Here is a 16,641-nt window from a genome sequence, read left to right on the forward strand (position 1 = left end):
AGAAAGAGAGTGTATCAATTTTGAGGACATGTATAACTTTTTTTAAAACTATACTAACACTGTGAATGAATGCTGCATTCATTTTCAGTAGTTAGTGCAGAAGTAGGGAGAAGTAGGGCCTTACAGTTTTTTTGATATACAGAATGCAAGTTTTCCAAAAGCATGCAACTTCTTTACAGACTAGCACATACAAAATCACTGACCAGAGCTAGCCTCCACACCTTAGGCACAGTTGGGCTGGGGGACATAGCAGCCTGCATACAACTTACTGCATCTGTATTGCTCAATTAATTTTACCGCTACCTAGAAAATGTATGCCTTAGAAGTAATTGAAAATGTATTATCTCAGAAAAACAAAGTGCTGCGCATCATAATGCAGATTATCTTGATCACGCATTGGTTCGAATACTTTAAGAAAATGTAGAGAGAAATTTCAACAATAGTAACCCCACTTCAGACTCTTTGATGTCTGTAGCAAATCACAGGAACAAAAGTAATCCTGTAACAATTACTTGTTCCAAAAAAATAAAGAATGTGGGAAATAAAATGACTGACAAGATATAAGCAGAACAGTTTTTCTGCTAGCACTTTGCATTAATAAAACAAAACCTACTGTATTATTAAATAGGTAAAGCATCCATTGCATCTCATGTAGTAGAAAAAATTGTGTTGAAAAGAAATATGTATTCCACAGGTATGCACACAGCCACAGCGCAGGCAAACAAATATGCACTCCTTTTCTTCATATTTCTACAATTGATAAGGACAGAAGTTATAATAGCGATTGGGCCTGTAGGAGGCTTAAAGGATGTTCATGAGTGTTAGTCATTTCAGTTAAGTTGTATAAAAATGCAATAATTCATTATTACATCCACTCTATTAGTAAAATCGTTAAACAAAAAAGTAAAACATAAATAATAAATGTGCTAGAATTTATGCTGAACTGCTTCAAATATAACTGATTCAAGATTCAAAGAAACTTTATTGTCATTTAGGAAACACAAGTGCTACCTAAATGAAATTTTGAGTGTCAGCTCTTTTACAGGAGAAAGCAAACACAAAAAGACAGACATGATAGCTATTAAAGAATAAACAATAACTACAGTATAAAATTAAATATCTAATAGCTGTCACACATGCTTTTACACTATTTATTACACTGGGCAAAGCTGACTAATAGCTAATTAACACATGAAAAGAAAAGTACACTATACACAGAGGTGAGATTGGGTGATATTGCACATAAGGAAGTGACTGGAATTGCACTTAAATGAGAATATATTAATTTTGGTATGTAATAAATAAATAGAATTACTGTATGGAGGAAAAAAAAGAAAAAGAATGCAAGCGTAACAATCTTATTACAATTTTGATACATCTAAATGTTTTATTGCAGTTTGATAAAAACAGTTCATGAATCTGGAGGTCCTGCAGTGGATACTCTGTAACCTTCTACCAGAAGCAAGTTTAGAACCAACCATAAGCTGGATGAGAAGTGTCACTCAGTATTTTGTGAGACCTCTTTTTACATCTCGGTTCAAAGACCTTCTATAAGGTAGGGAGACTAGTGCCCACGATCTTTTCTCCTGTTATTATTATTCTTTGCAGCTTCTTCCTATCAGCCTGTGCTGTTACCGAACCATACAGTGCAGTTGCTGGTGATAATGCTTTTGATGGCTCCTCTGTAGAAGGTATTTGGAGCATTCATAGAGAGCTTTGCTTTTCTCAGCCTTCTTAGGAAGTGTAGTCACTGGTGGGCTTTTTTAATTAGCTGACCTGTGTTTGTACTCCAAGAAAGATCCTCTGATATATGTACCCCCAGGAACTTTATAGTTTGGACTCTCTCCACTTCTTCGCCATTGATCTTGAGGGGCAGGTGCATGACAGAACTATTTCTGAAGTCAATTATAATTTATTTTGTTTTATTGACGTTCAGGTCCAAATTGTTGTTATTGCACCATTCATTCAGGGATTTGACCTCATTCCTATACCCACTCTCATCATCACAACTTATGAGTCCCACCACTGTGGTGTCATCTATGAATTTGATGATGTGGTTGTTGCTAGCTTTCACACAGTAGTCATGGGCAAGGATTGTGAACAGTAGAGGACTCAGCACACAGCCCTGGGGTAATCCAGTGTTGATTGTAATACTCCCTGAAGTGTTGTTACCAGCACAGGTCCTTTGTGGTCTTCCAGTCAGGAAATCAAGAATCCAGTTGCACAACCCTTTATTTATGCCAAGGTTAATTAGCTTTTCTATAAGTTGCATTGGAATCACCATATCAAATACTGAGCTGAAATCTATGCACAACAGCCTGGCATAGTTGTTCTTCTCTTCAAGATTTTCCAATGTGAGGTGAAGTGCCACTGAAATGGCATCAGCAGTTGATCTATTTGCCCAATAGGCAAACTGCAGTGGGTCAAAAGATTGGGGTAGTACTGTAGTCAAATGCCTATCAACCATTCTTTTGAAGCATTCCATTACATTTGATGTAAGGGCCACTTGCCTGAAATCATTTAGGCAGGTGTGCTTAGCTTTTTTGGGCAGAGGGATTATGTTGGTAACTCTGAAGCATGCTGGGATTTTTTCCTGGATAAGTGAGGTATTGAAGATGTCCATCAGGATTATGCTCAGTTGGTCTGCACAACCTTTCAATACTTTCCCCAGAATGTTGTCAGGGCCAGTTCACTTTTCTCAATTGGTTCCTTACATTCACAGCACTGAAGTTAATTACTGCCACCTTTTGGTCAATGAGAAGCTTTACAGCCTCCAGATTGTTTTTCTATTCAAACCTGCCATAAAATGTGTTTAGATTGTCCAGTAATTCAGTGCTACCATCACACTGAGCTGACTTGGTCTTGTAGTCAGTTAGCTGTCGAATACCATGCCACAGGCTTCTTGAGTCTTTCGCATCCTCGAAGCATCCTTGTATCCTCCTTCCATACTCCCTCTTGGACTCCTTGATACCCTTTTTTAGATTAGCCCTTACCAGACTTAGACCCTTCTTATCCTTTGCCCTGAAAGCAGTGTTTCTTGCCCTCAGCAACTTGTACACTTTGCTGTTTAGCTATGATTTTTGGTTGGCTCTTACTTTAATATTTTTGAGGTTCGTTACATCCTCCATGCATATGGATATATAAGCCATAGTTGTCTTAGTATATTCATCTATGTTCACCAGATTGTTCACCATGGCTGCCTCCATGAAGACATCCCAGTATGTGATTTTAAAGCAGTCCCTGAGACTTTCCATGGCTCCTTCATGCCAGACCCTAATTTGTTTCACAGTGGGCTTATCTCTGATCAAGAGAGATTTGTAAGCCAGTATTAGTTTTATGGAAATGTGATCAGAGCCACCCAGCTCTGTATGCCCCTTTTATGTTAGTGTAAGCCATGTCCAGAGTATATGCTCCCCTTGCAGGAAAATCCACCATTTGGTAGTAACTGGGTAGCACCTCCCTGAGATCTGCTTTGCTGAAGTCACCAGTCGTTGAGCACTTTCCGTCAAAGTCCCTATTTAGCAAACTACCTAAATATCAAATAACATTTTATCAAATTGTTTTAGTTAGCGAACTTTAATAAACTAAACAGTGATATGTACATTTTAAAATATGTATAACCTTAAAAATGGAAAACTTAAAACTAAATAAAGTAAATATTTATTGAACTCACATAAAACCTTTATATTTATTTATACAACGTATATACTTGTTATATAAGAAAAAAATGTTTTTATGTTTTTGCAGGGGAGCTGAGCCCCCCTGCACCACCCAATGGGGGATTGCACCCCCCTCCCTTTGTAAATTAAATATACCAACTCTAAGATCACACTACAATGAGGTAATGGGTAAATCACAGCCAGCTGGCATGTCATTCACACAATGTTCTTTTAAAGCTGGCCAACTAAAACAATTTGATAAAATGTCATTTGATAGTTAGGTATTTCTCTAAATAAGGGACTTTGACAGATATTGTTCAATGATTATGTGTTTGATAAAAAATGTTCAATAAAATGATATAGACCCTATCTCTCATAGTATGTTACTACTGAACATCTGTAGCATTGACTTTACAAACCTTTACAGGCAATGTGATATCACTGTTTTTAAAATCTTATTCAGGTTTGCCATAGCATTCCTTCAAAAAGGAAGCATCTTTTAATTTTTTGGCTGCAATTTCCATCTGCAGGGGTGAATGAGAACATGAAAATAAAGTCATCAAAGACATCTGTCTGCGTGTTTTTTTTTTTTTTTTGATATCATGCTTTACTAGAAAGGCTCACCCAGACTCTGCTACACTTTGCTGTGAGGGAAAGGTTAGTTTGCTTTTTATTTGCTGTATTTTGTATTACTTTATTGCCTTTTTCTATTTTGAATACTGTGATTTGTTTTCTTTACCTTGTGTTTTACTTGTATTCTGCTTTTAACTGCATATTAAAACTTGAAAAGAGACCACAGCTCTGTCTCTTGTGAGTCAGGCAAATTTTTTTCCCCACAGTCCCACCTGGTTACTGTTGTGTTCTTAAACACCACTGTCTTTATAGTTGCCTTCCCCTTGGGTTTATTTGACCATATATCTCATTTCCTTTCTGCTTTTACTGGCTTGTGTGAGTAAGCGCAAAATTATAATTGTGTGAAATGACTCCCCTTCAACTATTTAAATTTATTGGCCATCCTACTATATTCCATAGTACCAGAATACAAAAGTGACCACCCCCTTTCAATCTATCTTGCTGTTTTAAAAATAGTGACTCTCCACTAAAACTTAACTTTTAAGACAGGTAAAACTTAAGTTACCTACTTTCACATCTAACTCATCTAGTGCACACTGCAGTGTTTAGGATCGACCATTTTTTTATCTTACCTTTAAGCATCCCTGTGACTAGCACTTGCTCTAAAACCTGCTAGAAAGCACTAGAAAGTCTTAAACTGATACAACCACCCAACTCTCGTTGTTAATAAGGAGAAATTAATTGTATGCACTAAACAGCCTATAATTGCAAAGTACCTTGCTAAGGTAAGGGAAAACAGCTCTTGTACTTTACAAAAAATAAGCACCAACCAGGCATGTCCAAGGGTCAGCTTCTGGTGATTTCTCCTGTCCACCTGGTGAATCTGGGCATACTGGAGCAATGCAGCAATTGCCTCATGTACACAGACAACCCTCCCCTCCTACCACCCAAGACTACAACCTGCGAGAGATGCACTTACATAGCCAAACTGGAAGCAAAGCTCTCTCCACCCAATATTGGGCTAGACAGTCAAGAGGAGAAGGTTAACACCAGCACTACACCTCAAGCAACACATAGCCCTTCTAAACCCACACCACCAACACCCTCACATAGCAACACTAAACCCTCATATGTGGAGGCTCTTAACAGTATCCTGCCCAAGCAACAAAGACCTCTGAAGCTGAAATGCAAACAAACACCAATCACAACCAGTGTCACATAGCTCTCATCACGAGTGTGTCAACCAACAACAGCTCCTAAGGCAAGACAACATACCCAACAATTTAGTGATAGGTGACTCTACAGTCAGGTACACACTGATGTCCCACTCACCAGGCTGAACAAGAAGAAAATTACAGTCAGCTGCCTGTCAGGTGCCAGGATCCGTCTCATAACACATGCACTCAAGTTACTCCACAACAAGTACAGATATGACTCTGTCATTGTCCATGTTGGAGTAAATGACTTGAGGCATACCTCCCTAGACTATATGAAAAGAGACATGGAAGAGCTCTCAGATCATGTGGTCCAGGTAGGTATGACCCTAGCCCTGAGTAGCATCCTGCCTTCGCCCAGAATGATACCACAGTATAAGGACAAAATGATTGACTTCAACAATTGGCTAAGCTTCTGGTGTCAATCAAAGGGGATCCAGTATCTATCTGCCTGGGACAACATGACTGACAGACCACAATGCTTTGCCAGAGATGGTCTGCACCTGTCATCCCTGGGATTCAGGTTACTCTCTAAGGCTCTTGCCACCCCTATAGTGCCTGTTTTAGGCAAAGTACAAAGGACAAAACCACCACCATAACAGGTACAAGCATGCAAAATCTGAAGGTAATGCTACTCAATGCTAGAAGTTTAAACCTCAAAATGCACTCTCTTGAGGCGCTCCTAAAAATGGAGAACATTGATATCTGTGCAGTAACTGAGACCTGGTTCAAGGCTCCAGAGAACAACCCTGCAATACCAGGCTACAACTCTTACCACACTTTTCGGCCACCAAAACAGGACCGAAACAATAAAGGTGGAGGAGTGTCCATATTCATCAAGGATATTCACATCACCAGGCTAGTTGCCCAACACAATGCGTCTGATATTCTCCAGGTGCAACTAACACTAGGTAAGACTGCAATCCAAATTGTAGCTTGCTACAGATCCCCCACCATGCCCCAAGATTCTCACTACACCTTTCTAAGCATACTGGAAAATATTAAGATACAACCAAACACCCTAATACTGGGTGATTTCAACTACCCTGCCATTAACTGCGAAAACTAGTCGTGTACCAACACCTTTGCCAAATGGTTCTTGGAATTCATAAATTCAAATGCCCTGATCAACTAATCCATAGTCCCACCAGGGGCTCCAGTATCCTAGACCTGGTCATTACCAACATGGGAAATCGATGCTCCACACCTATGGTCACCCCCTCTTTGGTCAGGTCTGACCATAAGCTAATCACCCTTGACATCCACATCCCTCCCCACCCCCAGTAAAGAAACCTCTGTAAAAAACTTCTCCAAGGCCAACTTTATGCTACTCAAGTCAGAAGTGACAAACTTCATGACACCCATGCAGATGGGAACTGAATGTCCGACTGCTGAATCCTACGCTAAGGCACTGTACGAGCACATCCACTTGTGAATGAATCGTGCCATCCCAAATAGAACCAAGATGCTCCCCTCCAGAAAAAGGAAGTCAATCTGGTGGTCCCCTGCCATAAACAACTTTACAACAAAAGGAAGAAACTGTTGCAGAAAAGAGGAAAATCCCAGGATGCAACAAACTCCCTTACCAGCCTCAGTAAGAAGCTGAGATCCCACATAAAATCCTCCAAAGCTAGTTATGAAAATAAAATTGCCAAAGATTCCAAAGACAATCATTCTATAGTTATTTCAAGAATCTAATAGCAATGCTCAGATCTGCTCTGAGCTACAAAAGAATGTCATTAAATATACTGATCCCAAGAATTGCCAATATTCTGGCAGATCGATTCAGTGCCAACTTCACCCCCCTCTCACCCCCTAAAGGGCCTATCTCAATACCAAAAAAGATTGCCAAATTCTGGTAATAATGCCCACACAGGTAAAAACTGCACCCTCCAAAGCTAAGAATACAGAATCCATGGGACCACATGACATCCTGGGCTGTGTACTACATGAACTACAAAATGAACAAGCACCTCACCTAAGTGTCATGTTTAATCATAGCCTCACCTCAGGCTTCATACCCACCGAGTGGCACACAGCTAAAGTTATCCCACTCCATAAGGGGGGATCCACCTTGGATCCTGAGAACTACCACCCCATCAGTCTGACGAGCCTGATCTGCAAGGCCATGGAAAGTATTATCATGGAACTTATATGGACATTGGCAACCTTCAAACACTGGACTCCACCAAGTATGGGTTCGTGAACCCTGAACTTGATTGACTTCTTTGAATTAGTCTCCAGAGCTATGGATGAGGATAAGGCAGCCAATACAGCCTATCTGGATCTCTTTAACACCTTTGACACCATTCCCCTTTCTGGAATCATAGATAAACTTACTAAGCTGGGCATTAATCCCTACATCACTCAATGGGTTGCCAACTGGCTTACTGACAGAACCCACATTGTAAAAGTAGTCAACTCCAAATCCAGCTCCAGACAAGTGACAAGTGGAGTACCTCAGGGTTCAGTCCTGGGACCGCTCTTGTTTCGCACCTACTTCTCTGAAGTACAGTCCAACACTAAGGGACTCTGGCTAACAAAGTTTGCAGATGACTGCAAACTGGGAGCCATTATTGAATCCCCAAATAACGTGGATATTCTACAAAAGGACCTTACAGAAACAGATGCTTGATGCCAGAGCTATAGGCTCAAGCTCAATGCCAAGAAACATATAGTTATCCCCTTGGGGTGGCAGTACACTAAACACTGAAAGTGTGATAAGAGACTTAGGGACACAGGTGGACAGTGGTCTCACCTTCGATAACCACATTGCCACAACAGTCAGGAAATCCTTCTGTGTGGCACACCTCATCACTAAGGGCTTTTCATCCAGAAAAAAGGAGGTCACTGTCCCACTGTACTCATCCCTCATTACACCCATTTGCAGAATAAAATGACCCGTTTGGTATGTACCTCTCAAGATATCTGCAACAACTGGAAAGGCCACAGAAATACCTCACTAAAAGAATCACAGGCCTAAAGCAGATGCACTATGCTAACCATCTAAAAAACTCCAGCTATACTCTGTCGCATATCATCTACTCAGAGGCGATCTCTGCTTAACATACAAGGCTATGTCAAACCCAGAGCTGCTGGACATGCTACACTTAAAGAAATCCCAATCCCTCAGAGCCACACACTCCAGGGATATAAACCTTGTAATCACAATGAATAAAACATGCTGGAGGGATAGGTTCCTGACTCAGAGACTCCCCAGACTCTGGAATAGACTGCTTATACATGTCAAACAGAGCGCCTCCTTGGACCTCTTCAAAAGGAACCTTGACGACTGGATGGGAGATAGGAAATTCACTCCGGGGATCATGTCAGTCACCCTGCTAGACAGGGGTCCAGGGAAGTAAATATTGTGGGAAGAAATAGCCAGGAAATTGTTATGGCTAGGCTTGTATAAGCCCTAGGGCCGATAGCCTAGTACCAATCTATGAACCTATGCAACAAGGCAGCTTTTGTACTTTCCACTTTCACCTTCATCAACATGCCCTTCAAATCGTCCTCATTTTCAGCTATTAAAGTGGTACCATTTACATATCTGAAGTTGTTAATATCTCTTCCAGTAATTTTGATTTTGGTATCTGATTAATCAAACCCAGCATTTTGCATGATATACTCAGTATATAACTTGACTAAGTATGGTAACAATCCTGTATTCTTTTCCCAGTCTTTAAGAAGTCAGTTATTCCATACTTGGCTCTAAGTACTGCTTCTTGCTTTGCATACAGATTCCTCAGGACACAATTAAGGTGAATGAGAATCCACATTTCTCTAAAAACTTTCTTTCTCCATTATGCAGCTAATGTTAAACAGTTAAATGCCAGTGCCGCTGTGCCTCGTACAACCATTTTGCACATATAGAAATTCTTTGTCCATAGATTAGTCCAGTTTGCAGAAAGTTGAGCTTTACCTTATTAGCATGATATGAGTGGAAAGTGTAACTGTTTAGGCACTTTTCACATTACACTTTTTTGAGATTGAACTATAACTCGACATTTTCCAAAGTAATGCCCACTGTCATGTTTCCAAATTACTGGCAAATTCCAAGCAGCACTATCATAACATTACTTTTTTAGGATTTTTAAACAATTCAGCTGGAATTCAATAATTTCCTGCAGCCTAGTTCTTAGTAAGACCTTATAGGTTCATAGATTTTTAACTTTCCCAGATGCATGAATTTAAATCAGAGAACATAATAGAGTATGTATCAGTAATAGTATGTCCTTCTTATACAGCTCATCTGGATATTACTACCTATTCTTAATACCCATACTCTGGCAATTGACTTTGAGGATGAAGGGGTAATGAGCTGTTTCCTGTGGTCCAGTGGTGCAAGGTTTGATCCCCTCAGCCTTCATTGCCTAACTATGTGACTCTGAGCAAATCACTTAACCAGACACCGCTCTTGGGCTGAGCCTAAAAAAGGTCAATGGAAATCAGTACTCTACTCCAGAAAAAAGATATAAATAAATAAATAAATAAATAAATATATACACATAAAATTAAAATAAAAAAATGTCTTCTTAATATATTATCATCATAATAAAAAAGAACTATATTGCCAACCAATTACAGACATTTTGACTGTGTACACGTCTGATCAAGCAAGTGAACAAATGCATAAATAATAGCCAAAGTGTTCCAACTAACTGCTATCAGAAGCATTTTATTCTATCCACTGCATTCCCATCTCTTTCTCTCTCTCTCTGTCTCACACACACACACACACACACACACACACACACACACACACACACACACACACACACACACACACACGCCCACCAATTACAGCCAAGCTAATGACTGTATATACCTCATATGTCTGATTACGATTAGCTGAATGAAGAAATGGTAACCATTTGAAACATTATTACCAGCATGAGTGAGCCCCATAATCCTGAAAATGAATGGCCATAAAAAGTGGACTTACATATATTAAGTGTGAGATTGTCATTTCTTGGAATATTACCTTTTCTCCAGGGTATGGCAATCTAACAGTTTGCATAGATTTGGGGGGGGGTAGTGGGATTACTCTCCACCCCATACATAAAAAAGTTTTAAAACAGATGAGTGATGTTTGATATTCTCTTTTCTCCTGGATTTACCATCCTTTTTTTCTTTTTCGTTTTTTTTTTTCTTTTTCTATTTTTTTTTTTTTCTTTTTGGTGTATTGGCACTCAGTGTTACCAGTGTTGACATTTCATTAGGGAGACTGAATAAATGCATAATGGCCATGGTTATATATTTCAGCTCACTGCTGTCAAACACACACAGTGCAATGCATTGTACACACACTCACAATCTCTTGCTCTCTCTTCCTCATTTTCTCTCTCTCAAACACACACACACACACACACACACACACACACACACACACACACACACACACACACACACACACACACACACACACACTCTCCAATTACAGGCACTGTGTTTTTGTGTGTGTTTATATGTGTGTGTGTGTGTGTGTGTGCATTTGTGTGCGCCTGCATGTCTGTGTGATTGTGTATATATGCCTGCACCTCATAAATAATTGCTACAGTTATTTCAGCTCTTTACTGCCAAAAGCATACAATGCAGCCTACTGCAACCTTCCAATGCACACAGATGTATCCACCAGTCACAGCCATTTTACTAAATGTGTACACACAGGATGCATGATTGTGATCAAATGAATAATGCCGACAGCAATGTGTGTCTGCTTGTTGCTATCAGATGTATTATATGGAGCAACCCACTGCAACACTTCTACACACACACACACACACACACACACACACACACACACACACACACACACACACACACACACACACATACACACACACACACACACGCACACACACACACACGCACACAAACATGCCCAAGTAAAGCCACTTTCCTGACTGTATGCACCTGAAATGTCTGACTGCCAAATAATTGAATACATACTTTCCTGAAACTAATGTGTTTCAATTGCTACTATCAGTCACATATTTAAAAAAACTTAATTAAAAATAAGTTTTCTCTCATGCTTGCAGTGTGACATATCTGAAGTGTGTCTCATTTCAGATTACCTCAGATATCAGTCTCCTTATTCAGCCTAAGCAAACAGCAAGGGCTACTTGTTGCTTCCTCTAGTAGCCCAAAATACCCCATCGAAACACCACTTCAATATTACCAAGACAGGGAGAGTGTATTTAACAAGACGTGATTACCTTATTCACTATGAGGGCATAAGCATGGCTTAAAAGGTATCATCTGATTCAGTACTAATGGATTTGCTGAACGAACACAAGTCTAACAATATTAGAAATACCTGATCAAAGGAGCTTAACTTTATTTGCAACATAAATAGAACATGTTGGATGGACAGGTACATGTCTCAAAGAGTATGAACAGGATTCCCATCAATGTAAAGCAGAATCCATTGATACTATTCAGAGTTAGTCTGGACCAATGGATCTGAAATCAGAAAAAAACTGCTGGGATGACACCTATGTCCCCGTTGGACAGAGACAGTTTGTAAATCCCCTGCCACCCATCTATATACCCCGGGGTAATTTATCCTGTCATTTACAAATGGGAAAACACAGCTAGACTTAAAAGGGCCTTCTAGGTCCATTAGCTTAATGTTCACCTATGAACCTATAAAACAGTCCATTAAGTCAGGTGACTGCTTTTCTTTATAAAACTCTGAGCTCTGATACAGAAAAGTCAACTATTTTTAAAGAAAAAAATAAAAACAAATAAAAACAATGTTCAACTTTTCATTTAGGAGGACAGCAGTCTAGCAGTCCAGTAATACATGCCATCCATCAATAAATGTTTAAAAGCTCCTAATACACATCTTAAATTTTGTCAAACCATGGCTAACATTACAGACTTCAGCAAATATGCACAAGATGTCATCATCCATGACCACCTAAGCTTATGTAATAGCTTTATTTCATCTAAATTCAGCTTCTGCAGCAAGACATGCTTAAGTCTAAACCCCAAGGAGTTAAATTTGGGTAAAACGCTTACTGTGTGCAGTAAATAGTTAACTTTTGGGACCTGAGAGTAAGAGTGTCATAAAGATACAATTAATTCAGAGTGTTTCCATTATGGATTTAGAGAAGGTATTTGAACAAAGGGAATCTGCTGAAAACTTTGAATTTTAGGTTTCTTTCTAGAAAACATATTGCCCCAGAAAGAACATATTATGAGTTATTTAACCTGCTATGAGTTTGGCAAGTAAGGTTATTGGAGGATACAATGTTTGTTGCAGATTGAAACAGCAACATTCACTCCTACATTTGACATCATTAAGTGTCTAGCCAAACACAAACGAGAAGACATTTGTATCCTCATTTAGACTTGTTATAAAATGGATTATAGCATTTTATCAAAATAGTAATAATTACATTTCTCCTAATGACAAATTAAGTATTCAGTGAGGATGTAGTCTATAACAGTTACCAAGCAATGTGTAGTATAAATTTATGATAGCAACCTACCATGTGTTGCCATCTGGATCTATGTTTCCAAAAGCACTGTAGGAGCCATCAGAATGCTTGTATGTCAGTTCTCGTTGGTATCCTGGAAACACAATAATAAATAATAAGGAATGGCATTTCTGTTTCAGTCCACAAGTTTAAGATTTTCAAACATATATATATATATATATATATATATATATATATATATATATATATATATATATATATATATATATATATATATATATGTATATATATATATATATATATATATATATATATACACACACACACACACACACACACACTCAAATATATATATATATATATATATATATATATATATATATGTATGAGACAGAACCCAACGAGAATGGGGGAAATGCAACTAGACCCCTAATTACCTGTGTATTGTGTGATGGGGATAAGTTACTCTTGTACTGAATTTTGTATCAGCTCCGTAAGTGCTGAAATCGGTTTAAAAATGGTCTTTGGACAAGAACACTTACGTAGTATAATTCAAAAATCTGAAGCACTTCAAGTGTAAATAAATTAATAAATGTGAAATATATAGTTATACTTCTGTTCTCATTGATCTGTCTGCATGTGAATTGAAAAACTATAATAGAGAGACAAAGCTTCATAACTTATGCCAAATCTCAGCTGATTCAGTAGCTTGATTAGAGCAAATGGAACAGTAATTTGGAACATATGGTTTAGAGACTTTAGTGCTTTGTTGCTATGTGTTGACCAGGGCCTGTGCTTTTAATAGATATACCTGTTTGAGTCCTGGTTCAGGAAGTTAGTTGATGTGCTCCCTCCTTTCATCTTCTCTGCATAATTAATACTTAGACACACAAGAATTATAAAAGGACAGGCACATTAGTGTATCAAAGTGTTTTTATTAAGTGCAGTTTGCCACTGAAACAATTCAAAGGTCAGACTGCACTTTTTGGAAAATATCTCTGTTATGTTCATGCAGCCTGTAGAGAAAATTATTCTGCAATGCCTTTTGGTTAAAACTGCTTTACTGAAAGTGAGTATAACATGTGATGTTTTATTTTTAATACTGCATAATTAAATCAATACATGAATAAAATAACCCGCGGTGGTGGTGGTGGTGGTGCTGCGGTAGCGTTGTCGCCTCACAATAAGACGCTGTCCAGTTCAATTCTCAGCTAGAGCGTTTTCTGTGTGGAGACATGCATGAATGGGCGTACCTTCATTGAAGGTTGTGCATCAGGGCTGGTAACTCGGCACGTAAAAATCAACTACCAATCATTAGCGGACCGGAGTTCCGCTGTGGCGACCCCTAACCAGGAAAAGCCGAAAGACACAACAACAACAACATTGCTTACTTTGCTGGTCAATGTATTCTAAATTACATGGACTTGCAATGCATTACTATCTATTTTTATTTTGCAGTTATTCACATCTTTTAAAATTTTGAAAGCATGATGTTTTTAATATATTTTGCCCATATACACAGTGAATATTAAACACAAGCAACTATCTGAGATATTTACCTGTGGCTGCAGGCCAACTTTCATTTACATTTTTGTCAAGAAATGGGGCAGGGATTCAAAGGGATCCTCTCCACCCAAACTAACTAGCCAACATAGGCTGGTCAGTTAGCAAGGAAGAGAACCTCTGATTCAAAGATAAGGTAAAACTGCACAGAAAAACATCTCATTAGCAGCTCATTACTGCATCTTGCAATCAAACAATGTACTACCAGTGCTAACTATATTTAGTGTTCTTCCAATCAGCCCACACATTACAGTGGCACAGGCATCCTCATAAAACACACACACACACACACACACACACACACACACACACACACACACACACACACACACACACACACACACACACACACACACACACACACACACACACACACACACACACACACACACACACACACACAAAACTCCACTATACTTACCTGTACCACAAATACTCCTATAGGAGTGCATGGGTGAATACTGTCAAAAAACAATGTTCACTGTTTCCTCCTAGAGAAAAATTTATGTAATCACTTAGCAGTTATTTGGTATCTCTGGTAGAGAGTACATAGCTAAGTAGCATGAGCCCACTTCCAGACTGCCAAGAGCTCCATGATTTCTATCTTCATATTAACTGGGAAGATATGTTTCAGGTCATTTACACCCACATAGCTATGACTAAGTCATACTGGTGCACGTGGTCTAAAGACCTGAGTATGTGCATAATATGGTGGATCCTGGTCCCTGATAAACAACTGACCATTACTTTCTCCTTACTTAGCCTGGTGAGAGGGACATCAGTATGTCTCACAATGGAGTCTCCAATTACTAGAATGTTGTTTCATGTGGTTGCTTGCCTTATGGGCTTATAAGTATATGCTCCATGAGATGTGTTGTTTTTAAAGAGTAAATTTGGAGGTGCTGAGGGCATTTGTTATGTGTGCTTCATTTAGGTGGTCTTTCGGTTTTAGAAGGGTTACATTTAAGTGCCTCAGTATAAGTGGGCCTATGTGTCTGTTTTGTGCTGTATATCATAGTTGCAGTATGTGTAAATATATCTCTCACGTACCTTACCAGTTTATTTTTGAATTAGCTGGTTGTCAGTAAATGCAAGGCTATTTCTACATTGTCTCAGGATGCCCATCTTCACCAAGCTGGCAATGGGAAAAAGGCCCATTTTATTGATTAGATCATGGCTTTGAAAATATAAAGTCAGGAGAATCTGGCTTTCTTCTCTGGGATCAGTGCTTGTCACTGTGCAAACTAGTCCTGTGAGCAACTAGGTATTGGGGAAATTTCAAGGGTGCTCTCATAGGACAAATGTCAACTCAAGGTGCTTGTGTCTATGTAGAGCACTGCCAAACATTTGAGGGAAGCTAATGTAATAGACCTTGATGGTTTATGAATGGAGTTTTTAGGGAGATAACACTGAAGTTAGGTTAGACAGTAGATAATCAAGCAGTACTTACTGAAAAGAAAGAATAAGCTTTCTCAAGTATGATGAATAGTGGAGATTTACCGAATTGGCTACTACCTGTTTTCTGCTAGTGCTGATCTCACCACAGTTTCACACTGCTGGGATTCAACGTCTCTTTGCTTCTTCTCTTACGAGAAGCAAAACAGTTCTAATCCCAAGATGAGAAACAGGCCACAAGTTTTTGGTGATATGCAGTCTCATTCCAGATGATGCAGGGGTCTGTAGGCTTTTTGTAGCCTTTTCCTGGTAGATGCCTTGAGGAGCAACCAGATCAGTCAGGAAGGTTCCACGCAGGCACTCACTGACCAGTTAGAGACAGTCAGAAATCAATGCCCCTCTGCTCCTCCTCTCACCAGGAGCAAAACAGTAGTACAAATTCCAGGCTGACGCCTGTGAAGCAGTTAACAGGCCTTTTTGTGATCACAAGTCTCCAAATAATGTCACTATGTTCCTTCTGTTACCAGCAGCAAATCAGAAGCACTAATCCCAAGGTAATTACTTTGAGGTGGAATGCATATTTCCTATATACATCTAAGCAAAGGTTGCAAAAATTGCAAAGTGTGTAGAGTCTGATATAGAAATACAGTTTTTGAGAGACATGGTAATGACAGGGTGGTCTGACAAAAAAAAGAAAGTATCCGCACAGATACTAGGTTACTATATGTATTTCATGATAAAATCTGGCCTGTTCAAATCCAACAAAATAGCAGTAAGTAATCACCT

General features: G+C 39.0%; 1 protein-coding gene across 3 annotated transcripts in view; it reads right to left on the reverse strand.

Annotated features, from left to right (window-relative positions):
* The window catches only part of LOC122808802 (alpha-2-macroglobulin-like), a 476,844-nt gene that overhangs the window by 209,595 nt on the left and 250,608 nt on the right, over positions 1-16,641 (reverse strand). For all 3 annotated transcript variants that reach the window (XM_044079853.1, XM_044079854.1, XM_044079855.1), the window contains one exon: positions 12,949-13,030. In XM_044079853.1, the coding sequence (XP_043935788.1) occupies positions 12,949-13,030 (82 nt within the window). The remainder of the gene's footprint in view (positions 1-12,948; positions 13,031-16,641) is intronic.

Source organism: Protopterus annectens, chromosome 8.part0 (genome assembly GCF_019279795.1).
Source record: "Protopterus annectens isolate FY-2018-M chromosome 8.part0, PAN1.0, whole genome shotgun sequence".
NCBI classification, from domain to species: Eukaryota; Metazoa; Chordata; order Ceratodontiformes; family Protopteridae; genus Protopterus; species Protopterus annectens.